The 23,813-nt window shown below is 42.7% G+C and overlaps 1 protein-coding gene across 1 annotated transcript in view; it reads right to left on the bottom strand.

The window, feature by feature from the left end:
* Positions 1 to 2,124: 2,124 nt before the first annotated feature.
* Positions 2,125 to 23,813, bottom strand: part of AASDH (aminoadipate-semialdehyde dehydrogenase) — a 49,442-nt gene continuing 27,753 nt past the window's right edge. The window contains exons 7-15 of the mRNA XM_082264883.1: positions 19,354 to 19,460; positions 18,634 to 18,806; positions 17,787 to 17,979; positions 13,929 to 14,047; positions 13,102 to 13,843; positions 10,730 to 10,893; positions 9,239 to 9,364; positions 8,552 to 8,683; positions 2,125 to 2,902 (exon numbers count right to left, since the gene is read on the bottom strand). Coding sequence (XP_082121009.1) covers positions 2,468 to 2,902; positions 8,552 to 8,683; positions 9,239 to 9,364; positions 10,730 to 10,893; positions 13,102 to 13,843; positions 13,929 to 14,047; positions 17,787 to 17,979; positions 18,634 to 18,806; positions 19,354 to 19,460 — 2,191 coding nt within the window. The 3' untranslated portion in view covers positions 2,125 to 2,467. The remainder of the gene's footprint in view (positions 2,903 to 8,551; positions 8,684 to 9,238; positions 9,365 to 10,729; positions 10,894 to 13,101; positions 13,844 to 13,928; positions 14,048 to 17,786; positions 17,980 to 18,633; positions 18,807 to 19,353; positions 19,461 to 23,813) is intronic.

Raw genomic sequence — 23,813 nt, 5'->3', positions numbered from 1 at the left:
GCAAAATCGCTTAGGGACCCCAAGGGGATGCTTTGGTCATCCCCACTCTTTACTGACAATTCTGTAAAAATAGGAGGGGAAAGGGAACACCTTTGCCGCTTTGGATGGCTTGTGAGTGCCAAAAGGGAACCTGCGTCTCCGTCACAGTTGCAGCTGCGTCCTCCATCTTTAAGTTCTCATGCACAGATATAATCAGTGCGTCCACCAGCCCCTTTTCGTGCAGAGTTGCAGAAGTGGAGGATTCATCCTCCCTATCTGAGGATTCAGGGCGCGTGGTCGCAGACCCAGCAGGGTGACCCACGTCCGCGGCAGCCAAATCAGATTCAGGATCTGATGAGGCAGGGGAAGGTAGAGCAATGAATAAGCACTTTGTGTGAAACGCGTCTGCTGAACATTGTGGTTCCTCTGTTTGTCATGTTTTAAGCCCGCGAGTATGGAATAGACAATTAATCAAAGACTTCTTCACAATTCTGGATGTGCCGCATCTTTCCTTCTGCTATACAAATGTTCCAGGTTGCGGACCTCAGCAGGCACCCAGTTTTGTTACCACAAGTAGTGTTGGGATACTACTCATTTGCAGACAGCTTTGGAGCGGTGTACACCTCTTTTTGCCAGTCCGTCATCCAAAAGCCACCTCCACCTGGGACACAGATGAGGAGTGTGCCTGATGGGTAGGAGGGGAATCTGGGGGTCCAACCATCCCATGGAGGGGACCACGTCCACGCCAAAACCCTCCAGCTACTCACCATACCAGGAACCAGGCAGGCACCACTCCAGACAGAACCCCACGCCATCGAAATCGGGGGGCTCCCGGCCAGGAGGAACGCTGCGACTCCGGCCGGGACCCAGTCGTATGCGACCTCACGAGGAGTTTAACTTACAGGCCAGCCCCCATCTGGTGGAGATATGTCACGGCCGACCTAGCGCGGAGCTGAGGTCTGCGCACACTCACTGGCCAGACTGGGGTGAGCACTGGATATAAATTATCTAGCCCATCACCCAGTCCGGCAGTTGATTGTAGATCTCACAGGAAAATAAAAAACAGAGGAGAAAAAAATCTATCTAAAAAGAAACAATTTGCCAGGACCAGAGATTCCAGCAAGGAACTAGGTCCTTTCTCCTGACTAGGCAGAAAAAAACTGAGTACCTATAGCAGAGAGGGGGAGTATACCCCCAGGGACTTCCCATAGGTGTAGCCAGACTTTTTTTTATGCCTAGTGTCCTACTCCTATAGGGGGCAGTATAATATAAAACGGTTAAGAAGGTCAGGAGCTGTGTCCGTCAATGAACGAACGAGAAAGGTTGTTTTTAATTCCCAGATCAATTTCTCCTGCTACACACAGGTGTATCATGTGCATGAGGTCTAAATATGACAATAGATAGCATAGCTAGATCTAGTGCACATAGTAATCAGCACTTAGTAAACAACAGGTCAGACACACCTCCCCCTCTGCAATACAAATCTGTTTGAGAACACATATCCTGAGGGGGGCAGCCGGATTGCATTTATTTCAGCTTAGAGTGATTTGGTATGTGGCAGGTTTCCAAAAATCAAAGCATGAACTGCAGTGCTAAATGACTATAAAAAGATAAAAAAATAAGAATTTAATTGGGCTTTCAAATGAAACAGACAGCTGTTCATCATAAGCACCCAGCTGGAGGTACAATATTTCCAGTTCAAACTGTACATTATATTTGCCTGCTAAAACAACAACTGCATTTTATTACTGGACACATTTAAAAAATGATACCACATCCTTGTTTAGTTAAAAGGTCAGTAATAAGCAGGGAGAGGTGTCTGAAGAGTGCTGCAGATTAAGAGTTGACAACACGCTACAAGCATTATCAGCCTCAAAATGGTCACACATTTTAGCCCTACATGGGACCAAAAGAACTAACCCACTACCAGGTGGGAATCTATAGGGGGGGTCTTGTTCTCTTAGCAGGTGTGCTCAACCTTTGGCTCTCCAGCTGTTGCAAAACTACAAGTCCCATGAGACATTGTAAGGCTGACAATTTCAAGCATAACTCCAAAAGGCAGAGGAATTATGGGACTTGTATGTCCGCAACAGCTGGAGGGCCACAGGTTTAGCGCCATGTTTTACAGCATCATTAGCCAAAATCTTTAACAGACATAGTCAGCGGATCAGTCAGTGCCAGACAATCGGATCTTCTGCAGGACACAGAAGCAGTTTGTTAATAACCTTTTAACATAGCGTTCCCAAATAAACAAGTGCTCCTTCACATCCATATACCTGGATCTTTAATAGACATGGTCATCTGATGCTTCAGTGCCAGACAACCAGATCAGGATACAGAGGGGGCTGGGTTGGAACTTTATACTATCCAATGGATTTAATATATGAACAAGTGTTCCATTACAACCAGTCTATATTAAAGGCTCCCTCTGGGTATTTTCCCCTTATTTAGGCTTTCTAAACAATGTAATTCATCTTTTATGGGCACCTTAAGTAACACTGCTAGCATTTGTGGCTAACGATTCTATATCTCCATTTTGTTTCATCCTACTGATCAGATCAAAGCAATACACATAGTTGTCTCTGCAGCCTACGACCAGCTGGTTCAGGCACACCACCGGAGAAGAGAATATCTCCCCCTTCAGCGTACATTGACTGATCAGAAGTCCGGAGTGAGCATCCAGTATCCACAAGCTCCCATCTGTAGAGGCAGCTGCCAGTAGCTCTGTGTTCTCAGTGTGTGGGTTGGGAAACACAAATGGTGTGGCGTATACTCGTGAATTGGCTTTATATTTCCAGAGTAATTCCCCCTCAGTGCTGCAGCAATAAATGAAGCCATCATGTGAGCCAAACATAACATGCTTAGATACAGTGGAGACACACGGTGAAGAAAAAATGGGCCCCTCTGTGGAAAACTGCCACAACTATGCAAAAGAAAAATTCATTAATTTGATACTAGGTAAAGAATCCTTTCAAATCAAACATTAGAAGAGGATGCAACAATGAAATCCAACATTTGTATAATGCACGTTAGAAAAGCAAAACAAATATCTCAAGCAGCGGAAAAAGCATAACAACATAATGATACAATAGGGGCAAGTGCTGCAACTAATGTATTCAACTCTAAGTGCCGGTTCACACTTGTGCGATTTTACTGCGAATGCGATGCGTTATGAAAAGTCTAAATTCGCATGTATTCCCAAAACACATTGTATTCGCGACGGCCGTTCACATCCATGCGTTGCGATTCAGATGCGAATATAATTAGATGATAAAAAGGGTCTTGTGCGAGTTTACAGCGTTGCGTTGCGAATTTAGTCTCCATAGACATCAATGTAAATCGGTCTGGACTCGCATTATCAGTTCAGATATGTGCGAATTCTTATGTGCGAATTATTATTTTTTGTTTTATTTTTTCCCTCAGCTCCACCCCTCCTGAGCTTAATTAACATAATCAACGCAATCAAATTTTCATTACAATGACGCTAGTACTATTGAAAAACACAAGGTAAACTCGCACGGCAAATTCGCATAGCAATCGCATCCGTTCGCAATAGTGTGAACTGGGCTTTTAGCTCTTTTTTGGCTAGAACATTGATTGGCTGAAGCATTAAATGGCTGACTTTACTAGGTCACTAAATGCAAAGAATTTGGTTGGTCTTCAGAACTGCTTTTGGGAAAATATTAGAAAGACACCTTGAAGCATCCTAATTAATGCTACTCCCCAGTAGAAGAAGTCTAATGAGCACACAGGGAGTGCAGTAAAACTGCTTAGTGCTGTAGCTATTTATCCAGATATTGCTGTATTGCACCAGGCTACTCTATTCCTTCTTGTTCTGTAATCTGAATGAGGACCCATTTTTCTTACCTACAGTGGGTATAGAAAAGAATCACCTGCACATTTTGTTGCTTTGCAGCCTGAAAAGAAGACCGACACGTTTTTTGTTTTATTCAGATGTATTTACTCAGTGCAACTTATAACATCCAAGTAAAAGACAGAACCTTAACATGTCTAAAAAAATAAATAAAAACAGGATCATTGAGTTGGGAAAAGGATCACCCCCTCCTAAAAATAACTTGTAAACTCAATCAGGTGTAGCTAATCACATTCTCAGTGGCACACAAAGCCATTTGACCTTTAACTGTGATCAGTTGTGGTCATTTTGATTATCTCAGCATGAAAAGAGCTTTCCTGGAACATTTGCCTGGTAATTCAACTGAAGCAAACAATCAACTATGGGTGGCAAGGCACTTCAAAATATCTCAAGGATAAAGCTGTGGAAAGGCACAAGTCAGGAGATGATACAAAAAAATGTCCAAGTCTTTATCAATGCCTAGAGGCACAGTGAAGTCTATTATGAAGAAGTGGTAGTTATTTGGTACAACACAGACCCTCCCTTGATCAGGACGTCACTCCAAACTGGATGAAAGAGCCAGGAGAAAACTGGTCAGACAGGCTACCAAGAGGCCTACAGCAGCTCTGAAACAGTTGCAGGAATTAATGACAAAGAGTGGTCATTGTGTGCATGTGACAACAATATCACAAATTATCCACAAAAGTAGCTTGTATGGGAGGGCTGCAAAAAGAAAAGCCACTCCTCAAGAAAGACCAGATGAATTCACGGAGCTTTGCCAAAACACACCTTGAAGATTCTGTGGCCATGTGGAAAAAGGTGTTCTATCGTTTGGTGTTGAGGCTAAATTATTAAATTTTAGTCTCATCTGACCAAAGCATGTAGGTGGTCATATCCTGTTATGGAGGTGTTTATCAGCAGCAGGGACTGGAGCACTAGTCAGGATAGAAGGCAAAATGGATGGGGCAAAATACTATTAAATTCTATAGGCAAAAAAAGGTGGCAATAAGAAGAAGGTTTACCTTCCAACATGACAATGACCCAGAGCACACAGAAAAAATGACCACACAGTGGTTGAAGGAGAGAAAGGTAAATGTCCTTGCATGGCCTAGTCAGAGCACAGACTTTAACCCGACTGAAAATCTGTGGATTGACTTGAAGACTGCAGTCCACAAACGGTCACCATCAAATTTACCTGTACTTGAGCAGTTCTTCAAAGAAGAGTGGGCAAATATTGCAAAGTCTAGATGTGCAAAGTTAATAGAGACCTATCCCAACAGACTAAAGGCTGTAATCAAAGCAAAAGGTGGTTCAACAAAATACTGACACAAAGGTGTGAGCCTTTTTCCCCAACTTACTGATTCTGTTTTTGAATTTTTTTCTGACATGTTGGTGTTACATCGTTCACTTGGATGTTATAAATTGTACTGAGAAAATACAGCTGGATAAAACAAAAACAGTGTGTCTTCATTTCAGTCTGCAAAGCAAAAAAATGTGATTGTTTTAAAAAGGGGGTTAATTATTTTCTATTCTCACTGTATTTGTAATGCCAGAGGCATATTCAGACATACAGCCACTACAGACTCCCTGCTGCCTCTCTAATACAGAAAGTCAGATGTATCAAAACTCTCAACCGTATGGGGTTTTGCACAACCACCAAATTCACACCTGGCTTGGAAGTTTGAATCTCAAGGATGACACATCAAGCAGAGACACATTTGCACAGCATAGGCTAAGTGATGTCATATGCTCTATATAAATTTGCTGCAGTGGGTTGCATAGAACTCTAATTAAAAGGCAGTATGCACTTTTTACAAAAATGTAATGAATGCATCACATTATAAAAAAAAAAAAAATGTATGCATTTATTATGTTTTTGCACTGAAACCTTCAGAGCACCAGGGGTGCAATGCACAGGTTCCTGCATGGTTTACATTCCAGCCTTAGGTCAGTAAGGAGGCACAGACCTTCAGTTATGAGGCTAAAGAAACAAAAAGGTTTGACTACACCTCACTTTTTACTTGGGTGGCAGATCCTGTGAGTGGATGATTTGGCTGTGTGGGCTAAGTCACACTCAGCTGTGCTAAATTCAAGCAACATCATACAGTAATGCTCATCCAGGGAGCGTAGGGTAAGCAACCGGGCTAAGTTGCAAGTATGAGGAAATGTTACACCCTAAATATCAGTGTAACATGAAACATGGTTCCAAAGTTGGACTATGCCTTTAACCACTTGACCTCCGCTCACTTTGCTGCTACTGCAGCAAAGTGGCTCGTTCCCATCCAGCGACGTAGACCTACGTCGCTGGACTCCGCTCCCGCTGTTTTCAGTCACAGCGGGAGTCGGGCCAGGGGAGGAGCGGCGGCGATCGCCGCTGCTCTTACCCGATCGTCGGGGATCGAGCCTGGAGATCCGCCCGCTGTGTGTAAACACAGCGGGCGGATCTCTGAAGTGACAGGCAGGGTCAGATTGCAGGGTTCAGCATAGCTGAACCCTGGATCTGTCCTTGTGTCACTCAGTCACCTCCCCCCCCACACGTCAGTAAGCACCAGGCATACATTAACCCCTCCCTCTCCAATAAAATTAACCCCTTCCCTGCCAGTGTAATTTTTACAGTAACAGTGCATATATATAGCACTGATTACTGCAGTAATGTCACTGGTACCCCCAAAAGTGTCAAAAATGTCAGTCAAGGGTCCGATCTGTCCGCCGCAATGTCGCAGTCCCGCAAAAAAAAAAAAAAAAAAAAACGCAGATTGCCGCCATTACTCGTTAAAAAAAAAAAACCACCAAAAATTACATAAATCTTTCCCTTAGTTAGTAAATGCAATAACTTTTGCGCAAACCAATCAAAATACGCTTATTGTGATTTTTTTTACCAAACATAGGTAGCAGAAAACAAATTGGCCAAAAATTTAAAAAAATGTTGATTTTTACATTTTTTTGGGGGGGAATTTCATATAAAAAAATGTGAAAAATATTGTTGTTTTTTCAAAATAAACGCTCTTTTTTTGTTTATAGCGCAAAAAAGTAAAAATCGCACAGGTGATCAAATACCACCAAAAGAAAGCTCTGTCTGTGGGAAAAAAAGGACGTAAATTTCGTTTGGGTACAGCATCGCACAACCGCGCAATTGTCAGTTAAAGTCGCACAGCGCCGAATCGCAAAAAGTGACTTGGACGTAAGACAGCAAAATCCTCCGGTGGTAAAGTGGTTAAAGGAGAAGTATGGGAAAGCAAAAATAAGCAGTATATATACTACCCTCGTGCTTTCATGTCTTTTCTTTCTTTCCTCAGGCTTTTAATTTGTGAGATACAGGCATTTGAGCTGTCAGGAAGGAGCCTGTAACAGTTCTTTCTTTGTTTGAAAGTTTAAAGAGGGGTGGAAATCTTCTCAGGAATAAACTCCCTCTTTCAGTCCCTCCCTCTCTTGGACATGTGACTGTGCTTGGTGAACAGGCACAACCCCAGCTGCCAGCTAGAGCGAGCACGCTCTTCACGTGCCTCCATCTCCATGGCAACTTGTCACCACAAAACCCAGGCAGGATACAATGATTACTGTAGGGCAGCTTTAGCCACCGGCAGTGATTAGGCAAAAAGAAAAAGATGGATCGACTTTAGTACAACCAGCGTGCTCATAGACTGATCGAAATTCAGCCGATTCCTACTGAACCAGACACATTTGATCTGTCTATTGCTGGCATAAAGGGGTTGTAAAGTCAGAAAGTTTATCTTAATGAATTCTCTGCATTAGGATAAAAAGCCTTCTGTGTGCAACAGCCCCCCTCAGCCCCACTAATACTTACCTGAGCCCCATCTCTATCCAGTGATGTCCACGAGTGCTTCAGCTTTCGGGACTCTCTCTCCTGATTGGCTGAGACACAGCAGCGGAGCCACTGGCTCCCGCTGCTGTCAATCAAACTCAGGCAATCAGGAGATAGAGGGGGCGGGGCAGAAAGGCAGCTCCATGTCTGAATGGATACACAGAGCCGCAGCTCGACTTGGGTGCCTCCATAGAAAGCGGCTTGCTGTGGGGGCACTCAACAGGAGGGAGGGGCCAGGAGCTTCAGCCAGGAACCCGAGAAGAAGCGGATCGGGGCTGCCCTGTGCAACACCACTGCACAGAGCAGGTAAGTATAACATGTTTGTTCTTTTAACAGGAAAAATAAAAAAGAGACTTTACAATCACTTTAAAGAGGTTGTAAACTCCCCTCTGTAAGTTGTACCTATAGGTAAGCATATAACAAGGCTTACCTATAGGTACTGTAAATATCTACTAAACATGCATAGTTTAGGAGATATTTACTTTTCATGCAGCCGTTGACATCATCGGCGCATGCGCTCTGAACCCGTGCTGTTCCTTCAGAGCCCCGTGCCATGAATGGCGGCTCCCCCACGCATGCGCCTGATTGATGTCATCACGCCTCTGGCCAATCAGATGGCCGGAGGACGCGAACCAGAAAGCAGGACGGTCGAAAATGTTGGCCGCGTCACTGCTGAGCGGGGGGCACTGCGGGGGCTTCGTTCTCAGGTAAGTATTTCATAATGAGCTAGTATGTGATGCATACTAGCTCATTATGCCTTTGTCTTACAGGTTTTTTTTTTGAGTTTACAACCTCTTTAAGCGCCAGAAAAGTGTAAGAACGCTCTCTATACTGTACTGGGTTAGTGACTCAGAAAAGACTGAAGCCAGACTTGATGCATTATAACCGAACCTCACCTTTTCTCCCCAGTGACTGAGACAATAAAACATTGCATCCACACAGCCAAAGAACACATGCTTGTCACTGCACTGCAGTGAGGAAAACACAGGTTTGCCAATGTCATTCTTCCACAGATGCCTTCCTGTACTCTAAAATGATAAAAAATATAATTCACATACTGAATGAAGCAAAATGAATACTGGTTCACTACAGTACTGCTTTACAAATCCATTGAAAAAAAACACACACAGGGAATGTAAAGGCCTGATGATGATCAGAAAATTGTACAAAAAATACTGCTTTCAAAGAGATCTTATGATAATCTGGTTGTTAGTACACAGGTTTCGAGAGCCGATCACGACAATTCATGCAAAATTATCTGAAGGGACAAACATGAAAATTCTCGTACGGTACCAGATCATATGATTTTAGTTTAATCAGTAGTTTTCCCCCGAAAATACAATACAAATACAATACATTACTACCGAATTTTTATTCTGCCGTAAGAGAATTTTCATAACTTTAGTAACCTCTTTATTTTTGATATCGAGACTAACAGGAAAATAAAAAAAAACACACGATCATTCGTCTGATAATCTCATGGTGTGTACTAGGCTTTAGACTACATTAGTGAAGACTATTATTTTAAATAAACCATTACTTTTGGCTGTGACAGACATCCTCATACAAATAATTGTACTTACTGGATTGATGGCCAGCACCAGACCTCCTAAGGTGGCAACATACAAATGATGAGGGTCCAGGTTTATACAAGGAGACGAAAACACAGCAGAAGCCTGACAGTGAGACTTCCAGACACACTGCTTTCCCTGCAAGAAGATAGAATTGCACTTCAGTTACAAGCGTAGAACACACAATTCTGATTAGCTGCATAGATTTAGGGAAACCTAAAAAGCTATGGAGGCTGCCACTGATAACCTCTCATTTGAAAAACTTCAGTTTTTTTTTTTGGCTTTCATGCGGATTTGAAAGTAATGCAGATTAGCAGCTTCTGAATTAATTTCAACTATCCTGATCTGAATGCTTGATCCAGATTGGTGTCTAAGAGCCCTCACGAAAAAGGCTTGCCATTAAAATCAATGAATGCTTTCAAACTGGGGCGGTGCGCTAAGGAAAAAATCCTGCTAACAGCATCTTTGGAGCATGTTTGGAGAGCTCAAACACTTCCCTCTTCATTTAAATGAATTGGAAGCTCCTGAAAAGCGCTTCAGAAGCACCTCAAAATGGTTTTTGGAGCAGTTTTCAAGTCATGTGTCCTTTAAAATGCGCACCACAAATGCCTCAAAAGCACTCAGCAGTTTAAAAGCGCCTCAGTGTGAAAGTGCTCTTAGAGAACTTAAGTCAGAAAGCAAGGCAACTTGTATTTTCAAAAGGAAGGCACCATTGGCAGCACTTCGATTACTATCAGTGCAGGTTTCCTTTGCCCATGCAACCACCCCCCAAAAATCCCCTTATATTTACCTTACTAGCACACCTCACCACTCCTTCCTCATCTTCAGCCATCCACATTACCTGTTGTCCTGGGTATGGAGGAGCATGTACCTCCTTCCCTACGATAGTGCTCAGGTCTAGCAGCCAATAGCTAGTCCCTGAGCACTGTCACATGATCAAGGGAGTGAAATCACTGCCCTCTCAGCTTGTCACAAGACTAGCTAGTGTTGCTTTCTCTCCTTTGTGTAGGCGGGGTGACTGGTCTTTTATCAGGATTCCCCTCCTGAAGTTTTCTGCAGGCAGCCTGTGGTGGGTGGAGCTGCTTGGTTCCCTTCTACATCTCTGCACCGGTTACATGCAGCACAGTGATGATGTCATTGTGATGTGTACAAGGATATCAAGGTTTGCAAAAGCATTTGGTGCACACAATGTGGACTTATATCCTTTGTGGCTATAGAGGAATATATTTAGGTTGAAGGTTTTTGCCCAGTATTCAGTTTAAAATCTTTCTAGTGAATGACTAAACACATATTAGAATGCAAGGAAAGTGCTGCCAATTGGGGCCCTGGACTAAATCACGAGGGCAGGGGAATTAGAAATTCACCAATTATCCAGCACAGGAAATCAGGTTATGTAATATTTTTCAGCTCCCATTTTCCTTCTAAGGAGGCTGTTAGAACAATGAAATGTGTGCAGTAAAAGGCATGATTCACAATAAGCCGTCAATAGATAAGAGCACCTACTTCAATATCTAAAGCATATAAATGCTGGTCATGTGATCCAACATATACAAGACTGCAAACAGGATCAACGGCAGGAGAACTCTTCACAGCATCTCCAGTACTGAAAACCCAGTGCGTTGCCCCATCACTTCTCTTCAGTACATAAACACCGCCATCATAGCAACCTGCATGAGAAAACACATTTACAATTAGCATTATTTCTTCCACATCCTGGGATAAGGAAATTACTCATCTGCAGTGACAAGACTTTTCTGGCTAAGCTCTGCTCAATGTGCAGTCAACAAAGTTCAGAAGAAAATAGAGCATATCTGATTGGCAGAGCACCCATTTACACAAGATCTTAATAGATTTATCAGCTTATAAATCAGCAACGCACTATGGTCATTGAATGGACTGTTTGATTGGCTTTTAATCTTGTCACCAGTGTCAACCCCAGTTGTCATAAATGCCAGCAGCAAATAAAACAATCATTGGAGGGTGGTGAGATGTGTGTAATGTGAAGATGATACTCCATTCTGCCAGTTCACACCAAGTACCAAAAATAAAACCCAATCAGGTTGTGTGCATGCCGTTTAATTCTCTGGCTTTGATAAAGGGGAGTGCACGATAGACGATAAGCTCCTAATCCAACTGTCAAGCCTTCAGATGGCTGGTGTCATAACTGATCTTTTCTGCAGCATAATGGCAACTGCAGATAAACTGAGACTAAGCTGGCTGAAAAGGCTGGGGGGAGTTTAGTTCCACTTTATTGTCTAACTTACTACAGGCAAAACCTAAAGTCAGGTAAGCATGTTATATAGCTTACTAAAATGTTGCAGTCTTCCATCCATCCAGCTGGAGGAGGTTTAGTCTCTTTTCACATATTGGACTATTTCAGCTTTAAGCTTTATTGAATGATGCCTGTTACCTGCTACAAATAATCAGCACTGCAATGATTCCTTATCAGAGGGCTCAGTACCAAATTTTAATCAAAGAGTGCTGTAACAAAAGCTTCCCTACTATGCCATTTAAATATTTGAACAATGAACTGACCAATGCAGACAAGCATTTTAAAGTGCACTGTGCGGTTTTTAAAAATAATGTTTAATGCAAATGTTATAAAATGTAAGGCCTTTTCTGTCAGCCCTGAAGCCTGTCTAAAATACTACAACTGTTTACATTCCTTTATCCTGACCTATTTCCAGGACATGCCAGACATTGGGGATGATTTACTAAAACTGTACAGCGTGCAAAATCTGGTGCAGCTCTGCATAGAAATCAATCAGCTTCCTTTTTTTTTTGTCAAAGCCTAAATGAAAAAGCTGAAGTTAGAAGCTGATCGGCTATCATGCACAGCTATCCAAGATTTTGTATGCCCAGTTTTGGTAGATCAACCCCATTGGGCGTTCACCCCACATTGCAGGTCCAAGCGAGCTGCTTCTGTGCAATGCACTCTCTCTCCACCTATTCCCAGCAACACTGAGCATAGCTACTGCCAGGGGAGGACTGGGCAAGGGGGCAATTGCTATGATGTCCCATAAAAAGGCTGCACTGCTAGCTCTACAGACATGCCTAAAGGATTCCTGGTGAAGAGGTATAAATTCCCTGCCGCTGACCTACTGAGTGAGGGTTGAAGACAAAGACAGAGTGCAGGCCTCCCCCCCAGCATGGATGGTGTAAACTGTGTCTGAGCAGAGGCCGGTTTAATGCCCCACTGGAGACTCTCCTCCCCTTGGACAGCCCCAACCAAGCTGCCCCAGCTTCCCCCAACTGCCCCCTACTGGCCAGGTCGGGAACCCGGATTCAGCCGGTGAGTAGAGAGTTCTAGGAGCGGAGCTTCAGCCTGGAATGAGGGTCAGGAAGGAGGATAGGAAGAGGGAGAGTGGGAGTGGGACAGAGTCGCTGCACCATGGGCCTCTGGTTTGTACTTGCCCCCAGGCTGAAAGTTGCCAGTCCGCCCCTGGCTAATGCTGAAATAGGAGGAATGAAACCATGCACTGCACATGAGAAGCTTTCAAATCGGGAAGCACTGTGATGCTGGGGTGAGCGATCAATACCTGCTGTGTCCGGGAATAAAGTCAGGGTTAAGGAATGTAAACATTGGGAGTATTTCAGCCCGGATCATGGGTGACAAAGGCCTACAGGTATGGTATTTTCATAAATGTTTTATTTTTTATACACACACTCCACAGTGCATTTTAAAAATACTTGGGCCCCTTGTCTGCATGGGCCAGTTTTAGTAGAGGGTGAACTTGACCTTTAACCAATAATGTTTTGGTGATACAGTGCCATGTATTAAATTAAAATACGTAATATGAGAAACAGATGCAACCCCATTATAGGCTCCATTTAAATCCCAGAATTCTGTTAAAACAGATGAATGCTATTATTACCAACAATAATATAATTTCCACATGCAGATAGTGCAGCAGAGGATTCAATACGATCTCCTAGTATTCTTTCCCATTTGACTGTTCCAGTGTGCAGATCTAGAGCTTGCATTCTGTGTGAGTGGGACCCAATGTATACAGTCACTGTGGAGTCTTCACTGGATGACAAGACGAGGAGAGGAGATGCATCAACACATTTACTTGTATCAGATGCCCATCTTTGCTTCAGAGACAATGTCCGTGCACTGGATGGGAAGGCCTTTGACTGTTTGTAGCCTGGACTGAAGAACTCGAATAAAGCTAGGTCCTGAATGGGTCCAGATATTACCCGACACTGCTGTCCAGCCGAGTCAGTGTATGAACATATGTGTTTAAAGCACTGGCTACCTTTTCTCAGTGATAAGAGAGAAGTCAAGCCTGCTGATGAAGTGCTGAGAAAATCTGCTTTTCTTTTTCTGCGGTACTTGGTGCTTGTATCCACAATAAGGTGACTGCTCTCTATCTCCGTTACATCTTCCTTGGATTTATCCTCATCTGTTTCTGGGCATATAGATCTAATGACATGCCTGCAAACAGCCACAATGGTATCATTGAGTATCACTTCTAGAAGTCCTGGCACAGGTTTACCAACTAAATCCTCCACATCTTCATGAAATTGAATTGCCTTTAAAGAGTCCCCACCACTGAGCAGAAACACAGAGTCTTCAGCAACATCTGGAACATCTTCAGGAAATCCCAGACTGCCCTACAAAGACCAAGAGAGGCTATTATTTACCAAGGAACTAAAACACCCGACTGGAGAAATTGAAAGCATACAAACTAAATCCTACCTTCCATAAAGTCTGCAAGTTCTTCCAGAAATCATGTCCTGTTTGAGATTTGGGTTTACTCCTATTTTCCTTCACATGATCATCATATAGGAGACTTAAACTTGAGTAGTCTAATTTACCTTCGGAATATGTAAAAAAAGAAAAAAGTGTTTTTTTTCTACAAAAGATGGTCAAAAGGTACGAATGAGCTAATATTATCAGATCACCAGCCAGTATTTAAATACAGTCTAAGAGTCGGTGCACACTATGGCGACACGACTTTGGGACGATTTGAACAAGTCGCCGCGCACCGCGACTTCGGCGCTGCTTGCACTGACTTCACATAATGGAAGTCAATGCAAGTCGCTCCGACTTTGGCCAAAAGTAGTGCAGGAACCTTTTTCTAAGTCAGAGCGACTTGAGTCGCTCCTATTAGAACGGTTCCCATTGCACAGAATGGAGCACGACTTGTCAGGCGACCAAGTCGCCTGACAAGTCGGAGTAGTGTGAACCGGCACTAAGGGTCCATGCACACTGGCTTAAAAAAAAAAAAAAAAAACACTGTTTCTAGATAAGTTTAGCATTTTGCCTGTAGGCGCAGCTAATGTTATCTTATGTGTCCATGCACATTAGGACGTTTAGAGGCATATTTTAAGCTCAGCGTATAGAGGCTGGAAAAAAAAAAAATCTTTCTGGTTTGCGTTTTTGAGAGCAGTTTTCTGGCAGAAAAAAACGCTAACCGCTCCTAAATGCCTGTACAAACATTTTTTATTTAGGACCAGTGTGCATGAACCCTTAACCTGCTTCCTATAGGTCATTTATGCCTAGATGGTCAGGCCAATTTGGTGCCATTAGCATGTGTTGGTTAACCTAACAATGACTCTATGACAAATTTGCATAACTAAAACATTTTTATATATATATTTTTTTAGGACATATAAGGATATAAGGTTTTATTTGGTTACTAATTTGTCAAAAACATGACCTTCTCTGTTTTCATTATAGGCCTAAAAATGCACCAAAAAGTAAAAAAAATAAAAAAAAATACACATATTGTTGAATTTTACTTAAAGTGCTTGTAAAGGCACAAGGTTTTTTACCTTCATGCATTCTACGCATGAAGGCAAAAACCCTTCTGTGTGCAGCAGCCCCTCCAGCTCCCCTGAATACTTACCTGAGCCCCCTCTCAATCCAGCGATGTCCATGAGAGCCTTGGCTCTCCAGGGACATGCACTTCAGATAGGCTTTTGGCAGCAGGGGGAGCCATTGGTCAATCACAGCCAACGAGCCAACCAGGAGACTGAGGGGGGCGGTGCGAGCCCAAGCCACGGCGCTGTGTGTGAATGAACACACAGACTCGCTGGTCCGGAGCGTGCCCGGGCGAGGGACCTGAGAAGAGGAGGATCCGGGCTGCTCTGTGCAAAAGCACTGCACAGAACAGGTAAGTATAACATGTTTGCTATTTTTCTTTTTTAAAAAGAGACTTTAAATTTCACTTTAATGTATTATTAGTTTTATTAACACAAATCTAATCTTACGGCATTAGAGCTGAACTCTGGAAAGATATGCTATAATATATGTATACAGAGCGCTTCCATACCTTTAAAAAATGTGTTGGTCTTACAGAGCACAGTCCTCCCACCTGTGAGAAACCCAGCATTTGTTGTTCAGTGAAAAGTCCCCTGTCCCTCTCATATCCTGGTCACAAGACCTGTGGCCACTATGTGTTCTATTCTCTTAGCCAATCCCCCACTGTGGTTCTTTGTAAAGGCAGTGGTGATGTAATTATGTTGCAGCATGCTGTAGTAGGTGGACCCAGGACACTATTGCATTGTAAGGAGACAATGTATTGCCAACAAAATGATAAGTGCAGGGCAGGGCACAGTGACGTTGGTGGTTGGAGTCACAAGCCTATGAGTAGCACACTTCTGATGCACCGCACACATCCACAGTCCTAATCACTCAGACTCTGGCTGCATTCACATGTCAGCGTATGGATCGCGGGCAGAATCGCCGCGATTCCGCCCGCGATCCGGAAATCATTGCAAATCGCGGGACGCATTACGCTCCAAAGAAGCTCTTGTACTTTTTTGGGCGTAATGCTCCCCGCAATTTTTTTTTGCGCGATGTTACCGCGATTCAGCAGGCGGAAATTGCGGCAACATCGCTCAGTGTTTGGGGTGCTATTGCAAATCACAGGCAACGCACAGGCATCCCGCGATTTGCAATGATTTCCGGATCGCGGGCGGAATGGCACGATGGGATGTGCAGGGTTAGTAAGCTGTAACTAGTCTTAACAAGAAGTGACTTCACTGCTTCTGAGATACCTCCTCACAGAGCCTGGGGATGAGGAAGATGCAGTGTAAAATGATGACATCACAGATTTTGAAACACGTTTTAAAAAAGTGTGCACTGTTCATCAAAACCATATCAGCGGTTTTGATTAACTGACTACGCAGGACTATTGTGCAGATTTAAATATCGTCCCAGAGTTCTTCTTTAAACAGATGGCAGGGCAGATGAATGCTGCCTCTTGCATTAGCAGGATATACCATTCATTTTATTTAAGGGGGGAATCTAATAGAGAGAAATACTTATCTAAATCCATGATCCTGTAGGCCTCTTCCCTATTAGTTCTGGTAGTGATCACCGGTCCCCTAAAGTCTATCTTATTCTACCATTGTATCCCTGCCCCTCTCACCAATGTCATGTACAATGCAGGACCATTGGCCACAGTTGGTCCAGTACTATACATGATGATGTTGAGGCCCAACTTAAATTCTGAGGAAGAAGAGAAGACTAACTGAGCACTGGCTGCTTCATAGTTAGGCTCCATGTACACGGGACGTTGTTAAAAGTCCCTTTGAATGCTGGAATTTTAGGACGTTTGAAACGTCCGTTCGGTCGCGTTTGTACCCGCGTTTAGCGGGCGTTTGCGTTTAGAACCGTTCCTAGAGGTCAAAAAAATTATTCCCCTTTAAAATGGAAAAACGCGAATGCTAAACGCGGGTCATCGTGTTCGGTCATGTTCGGACGCGTTTTTGCGTTTGAAACGCCGGGAAACACACGTTCGAATGCAAATAATTGCGTTCTAAAAAAAAGAACCTGAACGCAACTGCCTGCAAATGACTGTAAACGACCTGGTGTACATGGACAGATAAGATAAAATGTAGATGGGTTCAGGGGCTTCTAAAAAAAAAAAAAAACGCCCAACTGCTCCTAAACGGCCATTTCCAGCGTCCCGTGTACATGTAGCCTTAGTGAGGTTGAAAAATGACATCAGTCCATCCAGTTCAACCTATGATGTGTGTGTGTGTCTACTGTTAACCACAAATTGTATACCCCTGTATGTTGTGGTCTTTAAGGTGCCCATCTAATAGTTTTTTGAAACTATCAATGCTCCCTGCTGATACAACTGTTTGCGGAAGAGAATTCCACATCCTTACCGCTCTTACATTGAAGAACCCCCTGCGTATTTTAAGGTTAAACCGCCTTTCCTCTAGTTTTAGTGAGTGGCCACGCGTCTAATTGTATTTCCTTTCTCTGAATAGGTTTTTCCATATGCTAGGGTTTCCAGTACAATATTTGTACATTGATATCATATCCCCTCTCAATCGTCTCTTCTCCTTCAGGTGTGAGGCTTAAGATAACTATTCCTTTCTATTACATAGAGCTGCCAAATATCTGTATAAAGCTCTCTTATAAGCAACTTTGAAACTCTGCGGATACCACACAGCGTCCCAGAGCAGGATCTTCTATACATAAACTCCTTATTCTCTCCTGGAGAACCAATGGTGCTGTATTAGATGAACTCTTTACATGCTTGCTAACAAAAAGGCCAGCTGACTTTAATGTAAATTATAAGGTAACTTTGTTTACCATGTTTTGTAAGAGGTAGCGTGTCTATCAAAATTAGGTCATCAGGTACTGCATAGCTAAGAAGATTTGACTTCACGGCTCTCCATAGGTCTTTCTTGTCTACAGACCCCCTTGGTACAATAAATAGGATAAGCTGTTCAGCTTTAGACCACATGACTGCACATGCCTCCACTGGTTCAAGTGCTTCTACTACCTGAAAAAGAAATGGTGAAAATCTATTACAATTTGTTCTGATAGAAAAGGATGCTCATTTTCAATATTCTATGACCAAGTTAGAGGAAGCAAGATTGGTTGATCCCAAGCAGGCTCAGTTATCAGGCATTAAAGGAAGGTCTACAGATATAAGAACTAACCCTGAACTGACCAGAAACAGCCAGAATAAGCAAAAAGATTCTCTAAACTCTGTAGGCACATTTAGATACATATGTGAAGGTTAACTGAAGCAGAACCAGTAGCACAGTAGTATTTATTATGGTACTGAATTAGGCCTCATTCAGAGATCTCCGCAATCCCTAAATGCTTTGACTTCAACTACATAAACCTCAAATATATATGTAGGGAAGGATGAAGGTCCGATGCTCACCACTGGTTACCAGGTCCAATATAGAAGAAAAAAATCCACTTTCAGCCAACAGTCACGGAATGCACTTTTAAAATATCTACAAAGCCTTGAGAAAGTTAGAAAAGTTTGTGAAATGGCATTTTACTTGGAGGCAACTAAAGTTACTGTACTTTCACTTCATACAGGTCAAGAGTCTAGCCTGAACACAGCACAGAGAAGCATAAGATGGCCTGGATGTGTTGATTGGGTGATACATTTTTCACTACTATTTTGCACCTCCCATACCTGCTGTATATACTCAGTATTAAGCCTCTTGCCATGACGCTTGAACTGGTTGTCTCTCCGTCCTATATAGTAGATGTTTCCATCTTCTAACCTCACCCAGTCCCCAGTACTTCTCATCGTCCCACAGGGCAGACTGCATTCATCATCTATAAAGCAGACCCTCTGGCTCCCTCCTGCAGGACCAACAACAATAATAACAAATATTAACATCAGGTTTACTAAAGAAAAATCATTACATGACGCATCATATAAGCAAGTCACTATGTAGGCTAAAAAAAAAAAAAAAACTCTTACAAATGTGGGTAGAAGCAGAAAAGGAAAAGTCAACAGTTTCATTCATGGTCACAAACAGAAGACATGCTTATCCATTGAAGCTTATCCATTGAAACTGAACCTAACACTTAAAATTTACAATTAAGATGCAATCCCCCCCCCCCCCAGTTATCAACACCAGCGAAGAAAGAGCTCATGCACACCAAGCACCATTCTCCTGCATTGCCAGTATGACCTAAGCCAGCCATACGTGGATCAAAATTCGTCCAGATCAAGAGGGATCAACTCCACAACCAGCTTGTCGGGTTCTTAACAAACGATCAGTGCTGCCAGCTCTGACAGGCAACACTGACCATTGTATTCTGATGGTGGGGCAAGTGCTATACTGTGCAAGAAAAGAACGCTTCATTAAAGAAATTATCAGAAAGAAAAAGATTTTCTCTGCACCTAGGAAAACTTGCCCTTCCCCTTCTTCAATCCTGTTGTTGTCCTCATTTCGGACTTCTACTATTGTTCCACACAGTGACCTGCCCAAAGGTACCGGTGGATCACTTCTAAGAAAAAAAAAGAGAGAGAAAGCATAAAAAAACACACACACACACACACACACACAAACAAAACATGCTACAAAAATGCACCAAAAACCCATGAAAAGCGCATACACACAGGTATGAACATAGTCTTATTAAACATCTCTTACACTACAGCAATACCCCAATCCCATTGACAGAATGTCTCCAATATGAGGGAATTAAAAGCCTGCGAAGATTTGTGTTTACTGTTACCAGCATTCCATTCTACAGTCTGTCAGGGTGAAAACACAAGCAGGGAATATAGTATTTATTGGCAACCAACAGCAGTTCTGGAGCTTGCAAAAAGAACATTTGAAAATGTGTTTGTTAGGGCCAATTTAAAAAAAGGAAAAAAAAAAGTCAAACATGTCATCCTTACCTGCTTTGTGTAATGGCTTTGCACAGAGCAGCCTCAATCCTCCTCTTCTCGGTTCCCCAGCCGGTGCTCTGGGCCCCTCTCCCCTGCTGAGTGTCCCCATAGTGAGTGCTTGCTATGGAGGCACTTGTGCGTGCTTGCTCCTAAGCCCTGTTCTGTGTTTATAAGATTCAGAGAAAGTGGCTCAGCCCTGACCCCCCTCACTGGCTCTGATTGACAGCAGCGGGAGCCAAAGTTCTCAAGCACATCTCTGTATTGAGATTGGGCTTAGGCAACCATGTGGGGGGGGGGGGAGCTGTACTCTGAAACTGGAACTCTACCCAAATAGGAAAGTACTGCTTTAAGGCCTCCCCCCCCCCTTGGACATTTGCCATTTTATCTTTGGGGGGGGGGGGGAGCGAGTAGCTAGTTTTGACTGGCACCCACCTCCACTTTTGTGTGAAAGACTTGTTGCATCTTTCCCAAAAAGACTCCTGGCTGTATTAGATCAAAAGGGGGCTTCTACTAAATACTGAGCAAAGGGTCTGAATACTTAGGACCATGTGATATTTCAGTTTTTCTTTTTTAATAAATCTGCAACAATGTCAACAATTCTGTGTTTTTCTGTCAGTATGGGGTGCTATGTGTACATTCATGAGGAAGAAGAATGAACTTAAATGATTTTAGCAAATGGTTGCAATATAACAAAGAGTGAAAAATTTAAGGGGGTCTGAATACTTTCCATACCCACTGTATATATATATATATATATATATATATATATATATATATATATATATATATATATATATATATACATACATATATACACACACACACACACACATACACTCAATGAACTGTAGCTCCCCAGTGCCAGCCACATTAATGCAGCCCCAGACCATGACACTCCCACCACCATGCTTGACTGTATGCAAGACACACTTGTCTTTGTACTCCTCACCTGGCTGCCGCCACACATGCGTGACACCATCTGAACCAAATAGGTTTATTTTGGTCTCATCAGACCACAGGACATGGTTTCAGTAATCAATGCCGTTAGTCTGCTGGTCTTCAGCAAACTGTTTGTGGGCTTTCTTGTGCATCATCTTTAGAAGAGGCTTCCTTCTGGGATGACAGCCATGCAGACCAATTTGATGCAGTGTGCGGTGTATGGTCTGAGCACTGACCGGCTGACCCCCCCACCCCTTCAACCTCTGCAGCAATGCTGGCAGCACTCATACCTCTATTTCCCAAAGACAACCTCTGGATATGATGCTGAGCATGTGCACTCATCTTTGGACGACCATGGCGAGGCCTGTTCGGAGTGGCATCTGTCCTGTTAAACTGCTGTATGGTCGTGGCCACCGTGCTGCAGCTGAGTTTCAGGGTCTTGGCCAATCTTTTTAAAGGCTAGGCCATCTTAATGTAGAGAAACAATTTTTTTTCAGATCCTCAGAGAGTTCTTTGCCATGAGGTGCCAGTATGAGAGAGTGAAAGCGATAACACCAAAAATTTACCACACCTGATCCCCATTCACACCTGAGACCTTGTAACACTAACAAGTCACATGACACTGGGGAGGGATATTAGCTGATTGGGCCCAATTTGTACATTTTCATTTAGGGGTGTACTCACTTTTGTTGCCAGCGGTTTAGACATTAATGGCAGTGTGTTAAGTGATTTTGAGGGGACAGCAAATTTACACTGTTATACAAACTGTACACTCACTACTTTACATTGTAGCAAAGTGTCATTTCTTCAGTGTGTCACATAAAAAGATATAATAAAATATTTACAAAATGTGAGGGGTGTACTGACTTTTTTGAGATACTGTATATATATATTTTAAGGTTTGTTTTTTTTTGTTTATAAAAAAAAAAAATGCCGTGGTGATTAAATACCACCAAAAGAAAGCTCTATTTGTGTGGGGGAAAAAAATTAAATACATTTTGTTTGGGTACAGTGTTGCATGACTGCGCAATTAACTGTTAAAGTAGCGCAGGGCTAAACAGAAAAAAAATGGCCTGTTCATGAAGGGGGTAAAATCTTCTGGAGCGGAGGAAGTTAATAATAAAAAACATCCAAGTACCTTTTTTCTTTTTTCATAATTGATATACAGCTGTCACATTACTCAGCTCTTTCCCAACCTGTCTGCAGAGAAACATCAGCAGGAGGAGCTTCTAGTCCTCTGCTGCCGGTCACATGTTCAACAAAATAAAAACAAACACAAACAAACACACACACACACACACACACACCAAAACAGCCTTCAGAATATAGAGAAAAAGTATATTTGAACTCAAACCATTATTATTTTGGTGTAAAAACATGGAGAGGATTATCTACGGGGAGGTTCTGCCAATCATTGCCTGCGTCTATTTTTTGTAAGTGGGGACGCCTCCATTAACCAACATGTAATATCCCCCCTATTGTGTTTAGCTGTTCTCTATATTCATGTGGGCTACACAGATAATAAATAAAACGGAAATGAAGGGAACTGAAACTGGAGCACGCTCAGTAAATGTGGCAAAGGCTGGTCTACATAATCTCATGTTGCAGCAAGGACAAAGACAAGGAGGGAGGGACAGTGAACAGAAGGATCAGCCAGGTTTTTTACAGAAGACAGAAAAGGAATCCTATAGTGACTGAGTGAGTATGAACAGCATGTAATACAGCGTTTACTGACAGTTTATAAGGATGTAGGTTTAAATGACACGATTGGATAGTGTTCATGCACAGGGGTGCTTTTTGGCACACAACATAAACTGCATGCATATTCCCATGACCAGGATACACAGCTGCTGTGTACAGCCTTGAATTGTAATGAATGGCCGTACAGAGCTGAAGACGGGTTTACACCACTACTTGTGTCCAGGCCCATATGCATGCATGGGTTTACACAAGTAGTGACGTAAAGCTACCTACAGCCATTTATTACTATGGGTGGCTGCATACAGCTGTGTATCCCAGGCTTGGAAATACACCTTCAATTTATGATGTTTTCCCAAAAGTGCCCATGTACATAAGCCCTTAACGTGGAAATAAACTTTATTGCAGAACAGACATGCTTGGTCTCCAATGCATGGGACGATGTGCTAACGGTCCCCCATGTGTATGTGTGGGGTGAGGTCATTTGCTGACTGGCCAATCAAGAGGCCAAAAACCCACACCCAAATGTACCGGGAAGAAGATGACAGCAGCTGGTGAGAGATTTAACCTCCCTGGCGGTATGATTCTTTTGGATTTTAGGTGCTGAAAGCGGTACCATTATTTTGCATGTAATTCTTGTGAATGAACAGTCCCAACCAACTGTATACATTTATTATATATATATATATATAATGTATACAGTTGGTTTGGGCTGCTCATTCACAAGAATTACGTATATATATATATATATATATATATATATATACATACATACATACACACACATATTATATATATATATATATATATATATATATATATATATATATATATATATATATATATATATACACACACATACATATACATATATTTACATAAAAAGTACAGTAAAACTGCAGGAAAGGGCACTGGGGGGGCAATGTAATGTGATTTTATTTTATTTTGAACGGTATCAGTGTGTTTGGTGCATTTTACATTTGAATTTGCCGCCGGTTCCACCCCCCGGCGGACGTCACGTCGCCGGAGATGGAAGCCGGGGCTCGCAGACGATCGGGAGGAAGCTACGCCGCCTCACATCGCCCGCAGTCTTCGCTGGATCCCGGAGAAAAGGTAAGTAAAACCTCCTCCAGCATCCAGCGATCTTCTTAGCGCTACCCCGAGTGTGACTCGGGGTTACCGCTTTTGGCACTAAAATCTTACCCCGAGTCACACTCGGGAATACCGCTAGGAAGGTTAAGAGCTATATTGCTGGAATGAGGAGGTGATATTTCTGTGAGTTTAGTTATGTCTTAAGTCAAATGACGTTCTCCATTCACACAAGTCGC

Source organism: Pelophylax lessonae, assembly GCF_965119305.1.
Source record: "Pelophylax lessonae genome assembly, chromosome: 1".
NCBI lineage: Eukaryota > Metazoa > Chordata > Amphibia > Anura > Ranidae > Pelophylax > Pelophylax lessonae.
This window is presented reverse-complemented; position numbering and strand designations above follow the sequence as displayed.